This window comes from Oncorhynchus clarkii, chromosome 13 (assembly GCF_045791955.1).
Source record: "Oncorhynchus clarkii lewisi isolate Uvic-CL-2024 chromosome 13, UVic_Ocla_1.0, whole genome shotgun sequence".
NCBI classification, from domain to species: Eukaryota; Metazoa; Chordata; class Actinopteri; order Salmoniformes; family Salmonidae; genus Oncorhynchus; species Oncorhynchus clarkii.
Window position 1 is genome coordinate 22,532,179 of NC_092159.1, and position 13,329 is coordinate 22,545,507.

The 13,329-nt window shown below is 40.8% G+C and overlaps 1 protein-coding gene across 1 annotated transcript in view; it reads right to left on the bottom strand.

Moving 5' to 3' along the window:
- Positions 1-1,354: 1,354 nt before the first annotated feature.
- The window catches only part of LOC139424637 (integrin alpha-L-like), a 33,627-nt gene continuing 21,652 nt past the window's right edge, over positions 1,355-13,329 (bottom strand). The window contains exons 21-31 of the mRNA XM_071176661.1: positions 12,494-12,592; positions 5,342-5,421; positions 5,056-5,133; positions 4,871-4,949; positions 4,521-4,628; positions 4,383-4,424; positions 4,134-4,259; positions 3,094-3,207; positions 2,962-2,991; positions 2,743-2,853; positions 1,355-2,642 (exon numbers count right to left, since the gene is read on the bottom strand). Of these exons, the coding sequence (XP_071032762.1) occupies positions 2,598-2,642; positions 2,743-2,853; positions 2,962-2,991; positions 3,094-3,207; positions 4,134-4,259; positions 4,383-4,424; positions 4,521-4,628; positions 4,871-4,949; positions 5,056-5,133; positions 5,342-5,421; positions 12,494-12,592 (912 nt within the window). The 3' untranslated portion in view covers positions 1,355-2,597. The remainder of the gene's footprint in view (positions 2,643-2,742; positions 2,854-2,961; positions 2,992-3,093; positions 3,208-4,133; positions 4,260-4,382; positions 4,425-4,520; positions 4,629-4,870; positions 4,950-5,055; positions 5,134-5,341; positions 5,422-12,493; positions 12,593-13,329) is intronic.

A 13,329-nucleotide genomic window follows, 5' to 3' on the forward strand; every position in this document is an offset into this window, starting at 1 on the left:
AGTTACATTGTGTTGTTTAAGTGTTCCCTTTATTTTTTTGAGCAGTGTATTTAAAACACAGACTCCAAGCAGCTAGCTTTTAGCTAGTTGAAAAGCAAAGCACGTGTCAGGAATGGACATCCGGTAAAACACAACTCGTATGCATCTGGTGGACAATGGGCATTAGGCTTCAAGGCTGAACCAGCAGAGTTTCTGTACTTCATACACGTTAGAATGTTTTTAATTACAGTGCCTTGAAAAGGTTTTTGACCCTCGCCACTTTTTCACATTTTACGTCACACAGCCTCAGATTTTGATGCGTTAGATTGGGAAATTGAGTCATTCTTCTTCAGAGTACGCGCCCCCCCTCATGCCTCAAGCTGTGTCAAGTTGTGGAACGGTGGACTGCAATTTTGAGGTCTTTCCACAGATGTTTGATGAGATTAAGGTCAGGAGTCTGACTGGGCTGCTCAAGGACATCTATTTTCTTTAAGCTACTCCAGTGTTGCTCTGGCAGTGTGCTTTGGGTCATTGTCCTGTTGAAAAACAAACTTCCACAGTAAATTTTTTGGCAGAGGGGAGCAAGTTTTTATCCAGCATTTCTATCTATTTTGTACCATTCATCCTCCCATCAACCCTGACAATATTGCCAGTCCATGTTGCTGAAAAGCCACACATGCCGCTTAGCGTTCACCAGACTTTCTGCCACAACTGCAGCATCTTCTAAGGGACGTTTTGCAAACTCTTTGCAGACAAGGATTTTCTTCACCCAGGGCTTCATCCTTGCCTCTCTCCCATAAAGACCCTTTTTGTAGAGTGCCTTGGAGATTGCCTTGTATCAACAGTCTCCAAAGCATTCCACATCAACATTGTCCATTGCAGCTGCTGATTAATAATATTACTCGGTCACAGTTGGCCTCCCAGTAGCTTCCCTAAGAAGTGCCTTTCTTGTCCGGCAACTAAGTTTAGAGTGGGGGCCTGATGTAGGGAGTGTCGTGGTGGTTTTAATTTTTCCACTTGGACTGCACTGAGCTCAGAGGGACGTTCAATGACGTTGAAATGGTCGTGTACCCTTCCCCAGATTTGTGCTTCTTAAATAATCACGTCTGACTTGCTTTCTTTTTTAAGTCTCATACAGAGAGAGCGGTATTTATCCTTAGATTCATTTAAGGCAGGTGATCTATTCATTTCTTACAGCTTGGAAGGGGATCAGAAGTCCAACAAATTATGACTTGTTGAGGAAATATATTGCACCTGAGCAAATGTAGGCTTGCAATCACCATTTCGTACATTGCACCTGGGATGCCACCATGAAGACATTACAAAAGGCACATAACTACAAAGTATTGATAATTTTGATCTCAAAGCACTAATATCCAGCACAATACATTGCATTTTTTATTGAACCTTTATTTAACTAGGCAAGTCAGTTAAGAACATATTCTTATTTACAATGACGAAAAAGAAAACACAAAAGGGGGGCCTCCACCCCCACCAAGCCAACATGTTGCGCAATAATTTGGGAGCATGGTGCACGGCGGCTGGACCGTTGTCATACTGCTCCATGATTAGGGTAGGACTATTGTTCAAAACTTTATTGTACACTTTATACACCTTTCCAAATTATGTATTGAATTTGACAACTTTCAGCTTGAATCAAACCACAATTTTTCTTTCATCAATATATATTGTGCCCAAAGGCTCTCTAAAGCTGTGTTTTTATCTTTATGATTCATACTTTTCTAACCCAAAATGTTCCTAAATATACCGGTTGGTGCTGAACCGGCCATCTAATTATATGCATATTCATCTTTATCTTTCATTGATCCATATATTCTGAACACGTTCTCTATGTCTAGCCTGTCTACAAATTCAAATTAAAGCCACTATTTTTAAAGGGATGGCTTAACATCAATATATTGAACCCTATTGAATGACAACTCCACAAGGAAATCTGTTGGCCAGCAAGTGGGAAGGTTTTCAGCTGTTTAATTATATGTATACGGTGTGCCCAAGGAAACCATGCCTGCAAAGCCCATTGCACAGCTGCATAAGTTGTCTGAATACCAACTACTGCATAGGAAAGGAGTGCTTAAGAAAAGGCATACATTTCCTAAATCTGAGTTGGGCCCCTTAGAAAATGTATGCCCTTCTCAGTATAATGGTTTTAATACTGAAAGTTGCCATTCAGTAGTTCAATACATTAAATATTGGATAATATTTACATTAGATAAATGTACTGAAAACCCTATTGCATGAAAACTCCATGAGAAAATCTGTTGGCCAACAAGTGTGAGGGTTTTAGGCGGTTGAATTACATGTATTCAGTGTGCATAAGGAAGCAACATAAGTCTGAATACCAAGTACATTTCCTAAGTCTGAATCGGCCTGAGTTCTTTTTTAAATGTTGTTGCTTAGACTACTACTCCTTTATCCTGCATCTGACACATCCTGTTTCTCTTTTGGTCCCTCCCCTACCCCCTCATTGCAAGCGTGGAAGCCATTTTTTACTGTCAATGTCAACAAGGAGAGGTTTTGGCTCTGCTCTCAGGCTGTGGCTGCTTCTCCAAAGTGTTAGCATAGACATTGCTAGCCTTAGCAGTGTCATCTTGCTCACTCTATTCCCCTTCATTATCAAGCCTTTTTCTCTGGAAGCATCCCATCTGAGTAGAAAGGAAAAAACAATGTTGAACAGTTCAACAATCAAAGTGTTGGTCCATTACATTGCAGAAGTAAAGTTTCTGTCGCAGCTTTGATACTCACCATATACATGGACATTGTGATGATGATCAGGAGGAAGAGTCCTACTCCAACTCCTGTCCCTATTATCAGGTTTCTATGGGGAGGAATGATGAGCTCAGCCTGAACATCAATCTGGAGGAATACATTTTGAGACAATAAGTGATGATGGAACAAGCATTTTAAAAACAGTTCTTATACAGTGAATCAGTTTAATCAGTTTAATTCCACAAATGGAATTACCTGTGTTTGGTGGAAGCTTGAAGAGTTATCCTAATGAGCAAATAAATACATACAAAATTGATGCTTTTGTGAATCTTTGCTCAATAAATATTTCTATCTTTGTTTAAAGTTTTTTTTTGACAGGAAACTTACCCTTGGGTCACTCGCTGTCTGGACATATCGTTTTTTGTCATAGCTGAGTTTGACAAAACTGATGAAATTGACTGTTTCTCTATCCCCAGTGAATTTCTTTGGCAATGACAAGCTCTGTAAAGTGAGATATTGTTAGTAGAACTAGGTGGTAATTTTACATTAAATAGGATGTTACTTGCTTCAGTTCTTAAAATATTTTGTGGTAGTAGAAGTGTTCTGAATTCAGATTTAAATAGCAGAGAAGTTATATAAAGCTCTAAGTTTTTGTCTTAACTTGTTGGGAAAGTGGTCAAAACGGCAGTTGTTTAAAAAAAAAAAGTTCAGACAAAGTAGTTGTGGTTACTAGAACAGCTGTCTGATTTCAGATATGAATAGCGGAGAAGTAGACCAAGATGTCATACCCTCTAAGTTGTTGGGAAAGTAGCTTATTTGTCAGTTAATAAGCCAGGCAAGTGACGCGTTCCTACGTCATACTTCTGTGTTCCTGGTCTTTTGCATGGGCTTCAAGTTTATCATGAAATCGGATGCCTTTTATGACGTTATTACGATAACTTGTGCTACGATTTTGCCCATTTGAAGACCAATTCAAAAAGCCTACAAAAGTTCAAAAACTACAAGGCTACTTGCCACATCGCTTGCATTGTGTATTCAACAGTGGGAAGTCAACTTAATGAATGAAGTTGATGAGGTTATTCTGTATGTCTTGATTTGTATAATAGAATGTTGAAATTCATGGGAGTCTGTAACAATGGAACCTTTTGAATGTTGAAGAAATCCCATGGAAGTGGATGGAGGACAAAAAGATTAATAGTTTAAAAAGTATAATATATATCAATAAGTTGTATGCAAGCACACTGGTCCTGACCACTCTGCACGTTTTAGCGTTTGAATGGTGTTTCTAGCTTAAATGGTGTAGCGTGCTATTGAATAATAAGCATGACAAAGATTTAAAGAGGGATGTTTGCTGTCCCAAAGTCTCATTCATTATTAGCATGTTGTTACTCTGTACCATCATTTGTTCAAGTTGTCTTAATACAGACCCTTGCATGTTGATCGAGGTCCTTGAAGGAAACATTTCCAGACAGCACAAATGTAACTGTCAAAAACTTCTCCAAAAGGAAACTTTCACACTCGATGGACTTGCAGTATTTTTCTGGAGAGCAGTACTGTAAACACAGTCAGAAGCAAAATGTGTGTTTCAGTAACATGATTACTATACTGAGTTGTAATCTGATTGAATAGGTTACTACCAACAATGTCAAGAGTGAGTGGCATATTTGAATACTCACCTCTGTTGTTGAATTAATAACCTTTCCACATTGAGTATGGTTCTTAAAAGAAAATAAACTTGTATTAGGCTGTTTCCTATTGAAATAAATTGTGGAGGTAAAATGTCAGCATTTTTGTAAGCAATGTGAACAATTTACCTGTAAGACAGATATTTGGTAGTCCTTCATTTCAAATTTGTGCTCAAGCTTAGTTGGGAAAGTGAAGGTGACTGTGATGGGTACAGACTTAAATCCCAAGTTCTCCACCTGTAAACAGTGGGACATTTAATCACTCACCCATACTAACATTTGTATAGAGATTTCATACAAAGGCATTTGTCACAGAATTTGTAACAAAACATAGACCTTAACTCCCAAAAGAGCAAGGTTAGAGTGACAGACATTAAAATGGTTTGTTTTTGGAGTATAATAAGATCGCGCACATTACACCCACATCGTGTGAATCACACTTTTAATGTCAGTCACAGCAATAGCAGTTGATTGTTTACCTCATATACATTCACCAGTCTTTTAGGTGATGTGTCCTCCAGAGTAAAGTTCATGTAAGTGGTGGAGTCTTGGGGAAGGCTTCAACAACAACAAAAAGATATATAAGTCACCTTTGATTATATTCAATGAACTTGATGGAGTCATTCTCAAACAAAATGTCAAGTATAGTCTTGTGAAGACTTACGCTTTTGCTACCAGGTCAACTGCAAATTGAACAGGGATGGTCCTGGTAAGGGAACTATTGGTTGAGTTTCCGTTGTCACTGTAAATAAAGAAAAGGCTAATGCATGTTTTGTGTACATAAATGGAATGCTACGAAGTCCTTCAGATAATTGAGTAGAAGGTATTGAGGTTGTATAAAACGAGTTAGTTTTAAGCAATGTATGTTCAATACTTTGACTGCATGGGGAAATTGGATTTTCTTGGACTGATTCTCTCTCTCATTCACATTGTGGAAGCTGATTTTCTACCTCAGGCCAATGACGGTCATTTCCATTGTGTCCTTCCAGTCGTATGTATTCAAAATATGGAATTTACTGGTGAACACTGCCTGAGAAGGAAAATGGCATCGTTGACAAAGTCAGACTTGATTTGAAATTGATCATAACTGTGGGAGTGGAAGTCATGCCCTCAGAAAGTATTCATACCTGTGGACTTATTCCACATTTTGTTACAGCCTGAATTCAACATGGATTAAATCAAAAAACCTCACCCATCTACATACAATACCCCATAATGACATAGTAAAAACTTGTTTTTATTATTTTTGTAAATTTAATGAAAATGAAAGCACTCATTTACATACCCTTGAGTCAATAGTTTGTTAAAGCACCTTTAGCAGAGACTACTTCTGTGAGTCTTTCTGGGTAAGTCGAAGCTCTTTCCTAGATTGTGCAACATTTGCCCATTTTTGTATTTTTTTTTTATTCTTCAAGCTCTGTCAAATTGATTGTTGACCACTTTCAGGTCTTGCCATAGATTTTCATGTAGATTTAAGTGACAACGGTAACTCACTCCAGAACATTCACTCTTCTTGGTAAGCAACTCCAGTGTAGAGTTGGCCTTGTGTTTTAGGTTATTGTCCTGCTAACAGGTGAATTCATCAGTGTCTGGTGGAAAGCAGACAATGGATATAGGATTTTGCCTGTGCTTAGCTCCATTCTGTTTATTATTTTTTATCCTGAAACTCCCCAGTTAACTATTTACAAATATACCCATAACATGATGCAGTCACCACTATGCTTGAAAATATGGAGAGTGGTACTTAGTAATGTGTTGTATTGGATTAGCACTTGGTATTCAGGATAAAAGTTAATTTCTTTGCCACAGTTTTTTGCAGTATTATACTTTAGTGTCTTTGTTGTTTGCATGTTTTGGAATATTTGTATAATGTACAGGCTTCCTCCTTCAAATCAAATGTTTATTTGTCACATGCGCCGAATTCAGCAGGTGTAGACCTTACAGTGACATGCTTACTTACAAGCCCTTAACCAACAATGCAGTTTAAAAAAATTAAATAAAAGTAACAAATAAAGAGCATCAGTAAAAGAACAATAGCGAGGCTGTATACATGGGGTACCGGTACAGTCAATGTGTGGGGGTACAGGTTAGTCAAGGTTATATGTACATGTTGATAGTTATTAAAGTGACTATGCATAGATAATAACAAAGAGTAGCAGCAGCTTCAAAGAGGGGTGGGGGGATGCAAATAGTCTAGGTAGCATTTTGATTAGATGTTCAGGAGTCTTATGGCTTGGGGGTAGAAGCTGTTTAGAAGCCTATTGGAGCTAGACTTGGCGCTCCGGTACAGCTTGCTGTGCGGTAGCAGAGAGAACAGTCTATGACTAGGGTGGCTGGAGTCTTTGACCATTTTTAGGGCCTTCATCTGACACCGCCTGGTATAGAGATCCTGGATGGCAGGAAGCTTGGCCCCAGGGATGCACTGGGCCGTACGCACTGTAGTGCTTTGCGGTTGGAGGCCGAGCAGTTGCCATACCAGGCAGTGATGCAACCAGTCAGGATGCTTTCGATGGTGCAGCTTTATAAACTTTTGAGGATCTGAGGACACATGCCAAATCTTTTCAGTCTCCTGAGGGGGAATTGGTTTGGTCGTGCCCTCTTCACGACTGTCTTGATGTGCTTGGAACATGTTAGTTTGTTGATGTGGACACCAAGGAACTTGACGCTCTCAACCTGCTCCACTACAGCCCCATCGATGAGAATGGGGGTGTGATCGGTCTTCCTTTTTCCTTTAGTCCGCAATCATCTCCTTTGTTTTGATCACGTTGAGGGAGAGGTTGTTGTCCTGGCACCACACAGCCAGGTCTCTGGCCTCCTCACTATAGGCTGTCTCGTCATTGTTGGTGATCAGGCCTATCACTGTTGTCATTGGAAAACTTAATGATGGTGTTGGAGTCGTGCCTGACCGTGCAGTTATGAGTGAACAAGGAGTACAGGAGGGGACTGAGCTCGCACCCCTGAGGGGCCCCGTGTTGAGGATCAGCATGGCAGATGTTACCTGCCCTTACCACCTAAGGGCCCGTCAGGAAGTCCAGGATCAAGTTGCAGAGGGAGGTGTTTAGTCCCAGAGTCCTTAGCTTCGTGATGAGCTTTGAGGGCACTATGGTGTTGAACGCTGAGCAGTAGTCAATGAATAGCATTCTCACATTGTCCAGGTGGGAAAGGGCAGTGTGGATTGCAATAGAGATTGCATCTGTGGATCTGTTGGGGCGGTCTGCAAATTGGAGTGGGTCTAGGGTTTCTGGGATAATGGTGTTGATGTGAGCCATGACCAGCCTTTCAAAGCGCTTCATGGCTACAGACGTTAGTGCTTCAGGTCAGTCATTTAGGCAGGTTACCTTAGTCCCTGTGCCTAAGAACACTATGGTGGTCTGCTTGAAACATGTTGGTTTAAAGGTCTTACTCACATCTGCTGCGGAGAGCGTGATCACACAGTCGTCCAGAACAGCAGATGCGCTCATGCATGTTTCAGTATTACATGCCTCGAAGCGATCATAGAAGTAATTTAGCTTGTCTGGTAGGCTCGTATCACTGGGCTGTGCTTCCCTTTTTAGACTAATAGTTTGTAAGCCCTGCCACATCTGCCGGGTGTCAGAGCCGGTGTAGTACTATTCGATCTTAGTCCTGTTTTGATGCTTTTCCTGATTAATGGTTCGTCGGAGGGCATAGCGGGATTTCTTAAGCTTCCGGGTTACAGTATCGCTCCTTGAAAGCTGCAGTTCTACCCTTTAGCTCAGTGCGGATGTCGGAACATATTCCAGTCTGCTAGCAAAACAGTCCTGTACCTTTGCATCTGCTTCATCTGACCACTTTTTTTTTATTGACTGAGTCCCTGGTGCTTCTTGCTTTAAATTTTTGTTGTAATTATGGTCAGATTTGCCAAATGGAGTGCGAGGGAGAGCTTTGTATGAGTCTGTGTGTGGCTTAAAGGTGCTCTAGAGGAGTTTTTTCCCCCCCTCTGGTTGCACATTTAACATGCTGGTAGAAATTAAGTTTCCCTGCATTAAAGTCCCCTGCCACTAAGTGCGCCACCTTAGGATGAGCGTTTTCCTGTTTGCTTAAGACGGTATATAGCTCATTGAGTGTGGTCTTAGTGCCAGCATCGGTCTGTGGTGGTATGTAGACAGCTACGAAAAATACAATCTCTAGGTAGATAGTGTGGTCTACAGCTTATCATGAGACTTCGAGACTTCCTTAGATATCGTGCACCAGCTGTTGTTTACAAATATACATACACCAACACCCCTTGTCTTACCACAGGCTGCTGTTCTATCCTGACGACAATGTATACCCACCAGCTGTATGTTATTCATGTCGTCATTCAACCACAACTCAGGGAAATGTAAGATATTAGTTTGTAATGTCCCGTTGGTAGTTTAATCTTGCTTGTAGGTCATCGATTTTATTTTCCAATGATTGCACTTTGGCCAATAGAACGGATCTCAGTGGGGGTTTAGTCGCTTGCCTACGAATTCTCCGAAGGCAGCCTGAGCCGGAGGCCCCCTTTTCTCTGTCTCTTCTTCACACAAATGACAGGGATTTGGGCCTGTTCCCGGGAAAGTACTATATCCTTCACGTCGGACTCGTTAAAGGAAAAAGCTTCTTCTAGTTCGTGGTGTGTAATCGCTGTTCTGATGTCCAGAAGTTATTTTCGGTCTTGAGAAGTAAGACCACATTTTTTTTTTTTAATAAAGTTACAAACGCAAAAAAAATCTGAATAGCATAGTTGGTTAGGAGCACGTAAAACATCAGCCATCCTCTCCGGCGCATTCTACATTCCTCAGTTTTCTCCTATCACAGTCATTAAACTCTATTTTAAAAGTCACCATTGGCCTCATGGTGAAGTCCCTGACCGGTTTCCTTCCTCTCTGGCAACTGAGTTAGGAAGGACGCCTGTATCTTTGTAGTGACTGGGTATATTGATACACCATCCAAAGTCAAATGAATAACTTCACAATGCTCAAAGGGATATTCAATGTATTTTTACCCATTTACCAATGGGGGCACTTCTTTGTGAGGCATTAGAAAACCTCCCTGGTCTTTGTGGTTGGATCTGTGTTTAAAATTCACTGCTCGACTGAGGGACCTTACAGATAATTTTGTGTGTGGGGTTCAGAGACGAGGTAGTCATTCAAAATTCATGTTAAACAATAGCGTCCGAGGCTCCTAACCCTGTTGTAGTGAGCAAATCTTTTTGTCTTGCTTTTTTTTGTGTGGTTGTACTGATGGCACTAAGAAGATTAAGTATTTGTTTATTCTACTACTAGCCGCACTGAGTTTAGATACTGTGGAGAGCACCAAACACTGATAGTGCAGAGACCTTGGTAACGTACAGCCAGGATGAACCTCATGCCCTACAGCCAAGTGAAGTTGGCCCACTACAGCTAGAGCTGCCCCCTGAGATGCAACTAAGGAAAAGAGGAAGCAGGGGAGACTTATGACTACAAAACAAGAGAGGATATAAGCTCAATCTCCCATCCTTTATCATGGGAAATTTCCGCTCGCTTGTAATTAAGACGGAGGTACTATCGGCAACAACTTCGTATATGAGATTACATCAGCAAACAAGTCTGGTATGGTGCACGGAAACTTTGCTAATGGAGGTCATACCTGATTCTCATGTGGTGGTTGCTTTCACAATCATCAGAGCTGACAGGAGCTCAGAAGTTTCGGGGTCAAGTAGGGGAGAGGTGTCTGCCTGTATGTGAACAATCAATGGCGTCACAGTGAAGATGATCTGTTCCCCTCATGTGGAGGTGTTAGCAGTGGGCTGCTGACCCTAATATTTACTAAGAGTTCCCTAGCGTGACAGTGATTGTCTCCATCCTGCTGTCTGCAAATTTTAAACTGGCCACAGACACTATCCACGAAGTCACCACATTACCTACTCAATCGATCACCCTACTCGGTTATCTCTGGAGATTTTAACCACCGTTTGCTGTCCGCAACACTTCCTACCTTAACAGTATGTTAAAGTTCAAACTCGTCTGGACAAGACCATTGACATTCTCTACACCAATGTGAAAGATGCCTACTGCTAGACTGCTCTGCCTCCACTGGACAATCTAACCACCTCGTCCAGCTGCTACCAAAGTACCGCCCACTGGTCCAGAGGTAACATGTCACTCAAGCGGGGATTCACGAATGGACACCTGAAACTGGAGAGGTGCTACAGAGCTGCTTTGAAGGTATAGATTGGAATCTATTTGTAGACGACTGGGAGGAGCATCTTAAGAGTCTCTGAATGCATAACGGACTATGTTAACTTCTCTACTGACAATATTGTGGCAAGCAAAATATGAATACATACTGATGTTAGAACGCAAGCTGCAAGCAAAAAACATGCAGGATATCTAGTATGGTAGGAAGAAAACCGGTTAGAGCAACAGCGGACAACAGAGTTTATTTTTTTATTTTATTTACCAGATTCGATAAGTACGATTTGTCAGCAGAGCAACATCAGATGGGGGCGGTGCTGGACTCTGATCTGGGAAGCACTGAGCCCATGAGCATCTTGAAGAAACAAGTGAGGCAGCTGAAGAGGATCCATCCCAGTAAGTCAGCAGGGCCTGATGGAGTTGACACCAGAGTACTCAAGGTGTGTGCTAATCAAATGGCTTTCATGCCGCAGCATGTTTTCAACCTGTCCCTGACATGCTCAGATATTCCTACTAAATGGAAAGCATCCTGCATAGTTCCCATCTCAAATAAACCAGGAGGGACTGCACTGAAAGACTTAAGACCAGTGGCTTTGACATCACAAGTCATGAAAACCTTTTAGCAGGTTTTAATACCCTTATTAGGAGTCGAGGTGGCAGCCTATCTGGATCCTTTGCAGTTTGCCTACCACCCAAAAACTGGTGTTGAAGATTGGTCTGCTCTGTCTCCTCCAGAGTATATGAGCACCTGGAGAAGCCTGGCTGTGTTGTGAGAAGTGTTCTTTGACTTCTCCAGTGCTTTCATTACCATACAACCCCACATTTTTTCCCCAAAATGACATTCATGTAAACCCACACACAATCAAATGGATTGTGAACTACCTGACCAATAAGACCACAGTTCCTAAGACTGAACCAGGCAGTATCAGATTGGATGTGTACAAACATGGGTGTGCCGCAGGGGACTCCCCTGTCACATTTCGTGTTTACCATTTACACATGACTTCTCACACAACAATGAACTGAGCCACTGGGGAAGAGATTGCCACTGTTGACACTTATATGTTCTTAGGTGTAACAGTCGACAACAAACTGAACTGGAAGGAGGATTCTCCGTGGCTTCAAAAGCCCAATCCAAAATGCACTTAAGGAAGCTTTGATATTTTTAAAGTATGTGACAAAATGCTTCGTCTGTTCCATAGCAATGTCGTGGCGAGTGTAGCGACCGATGCCATTGTGTGCTTTTAATGAGTAATTGATTAACTGTTATGAGGTCTTCCTATTGGAAAATGTTGTTGCTTGTTTTATTTCTTTCCCAAAGTAGGATAAGAAAACAGCACTTATTTTAGGGATACTATGTGCCTTTATCTTAATGTTTGGTTTTTATCATGTTGGTCATTGTTGCATGTCCTGTCATTTTAAGTCATTGTTGCATGTCCTGTCATTTTAAGTCATTGATGCATGCTGTGATAAAAACAATTTTCCAAGTTGAGATGAATAAAGTAATGCTCTACTCATTATTGCACATAGTGAGTCCATGCAATTTATGTGACTTATTAAGACTTATTTTTATTTCTGAACTTATTTAGGCTTGCCATAACAAAGGGGTTAAACATTTTGAGTCTGGACATTTTCAGCTTTTCATTTTTAATTTGTAAAAATTTCAATCATAATTCCACTTTGACATTATGGGGTATTGTGTGTATGCCAGTGATTTTAAAAATGTAAAATAAATTAAAAACCAATGTAATCTGTTTTAAATTCAGGCTGTAACACAACAAAAAAGTCAAGGGGTCAGAATACTTTCTGAAGACAATGTATCACCCATCAAAGCTGTCACTCAATTCGACAGTTACTGCTTTTAGCTCTGTATCTATCATTTAAGAATTACCTGTTTATTCACAGTTGAGGATTATTTACGGGTATATCTAAGTAATTACTCACTGTGGTTTTACTACGGTAGACAGGTATGCTGACACTGCATGTAGTTCTGTCCATTTCACCTTCCAGACCACCACAGCTGAACACCGTTCTCCTTGTAGACTATGGAATACAGACAATACGTCAAGTGTGTAAATAATTCCAGTTTGTACATCTGAGTCCCTGACATAGTTTAAAAGAAACAAGCAAGCATGTTAAAAATGAACCACTTTACAGAACTAATAAATTCAACACTTATAGGTGCACTACGCATAAATCGCAATGTGTACGTTTTTGGGCGGCCCGACCAAATTCACATACAAAGGGGAGTTATAGATCTGTCATTCTCATTGAAAGCAAGTCTGAGAAGGGGTAGATCTGTTCTATGTCTGCTATTTCTGTTCGATTCTAGCTTCAAATATACAGTGCCTTGCGAAAGTATTCGGCCCCCTTGAACTTTGCGACCTTTTGCCACATTTCAGGCTTCAAACATAAAGATATAAAACTGTATTTTTTGTGAAGAATCAACAACAAGTGGGACACAATCATGAAGTGGAACGACATTTATTGGATATTTCAAACTTTTTTAACAAATCAAAAACTGAAAAATTGGGCGTGCAAAATTATTCAGCCCCTTTACTTTCAGTGCAGCAAACTCTCTCCATAAGTTCAGTGAGGATCTCTGAATGATCCAATGTTGACCTAAATGACTAATGATGATAAATACAATCCATCTGTGTGTAATCAAGTCTCCGTATAAATGCACCTGTACTGTGAAAGTCTCAGAGGTCCGTCAAAAGCGCAGAGAGCATCATGAAGAACAAAGAACACACCAGGCAGGTCCGAGATACTGTTGTGAA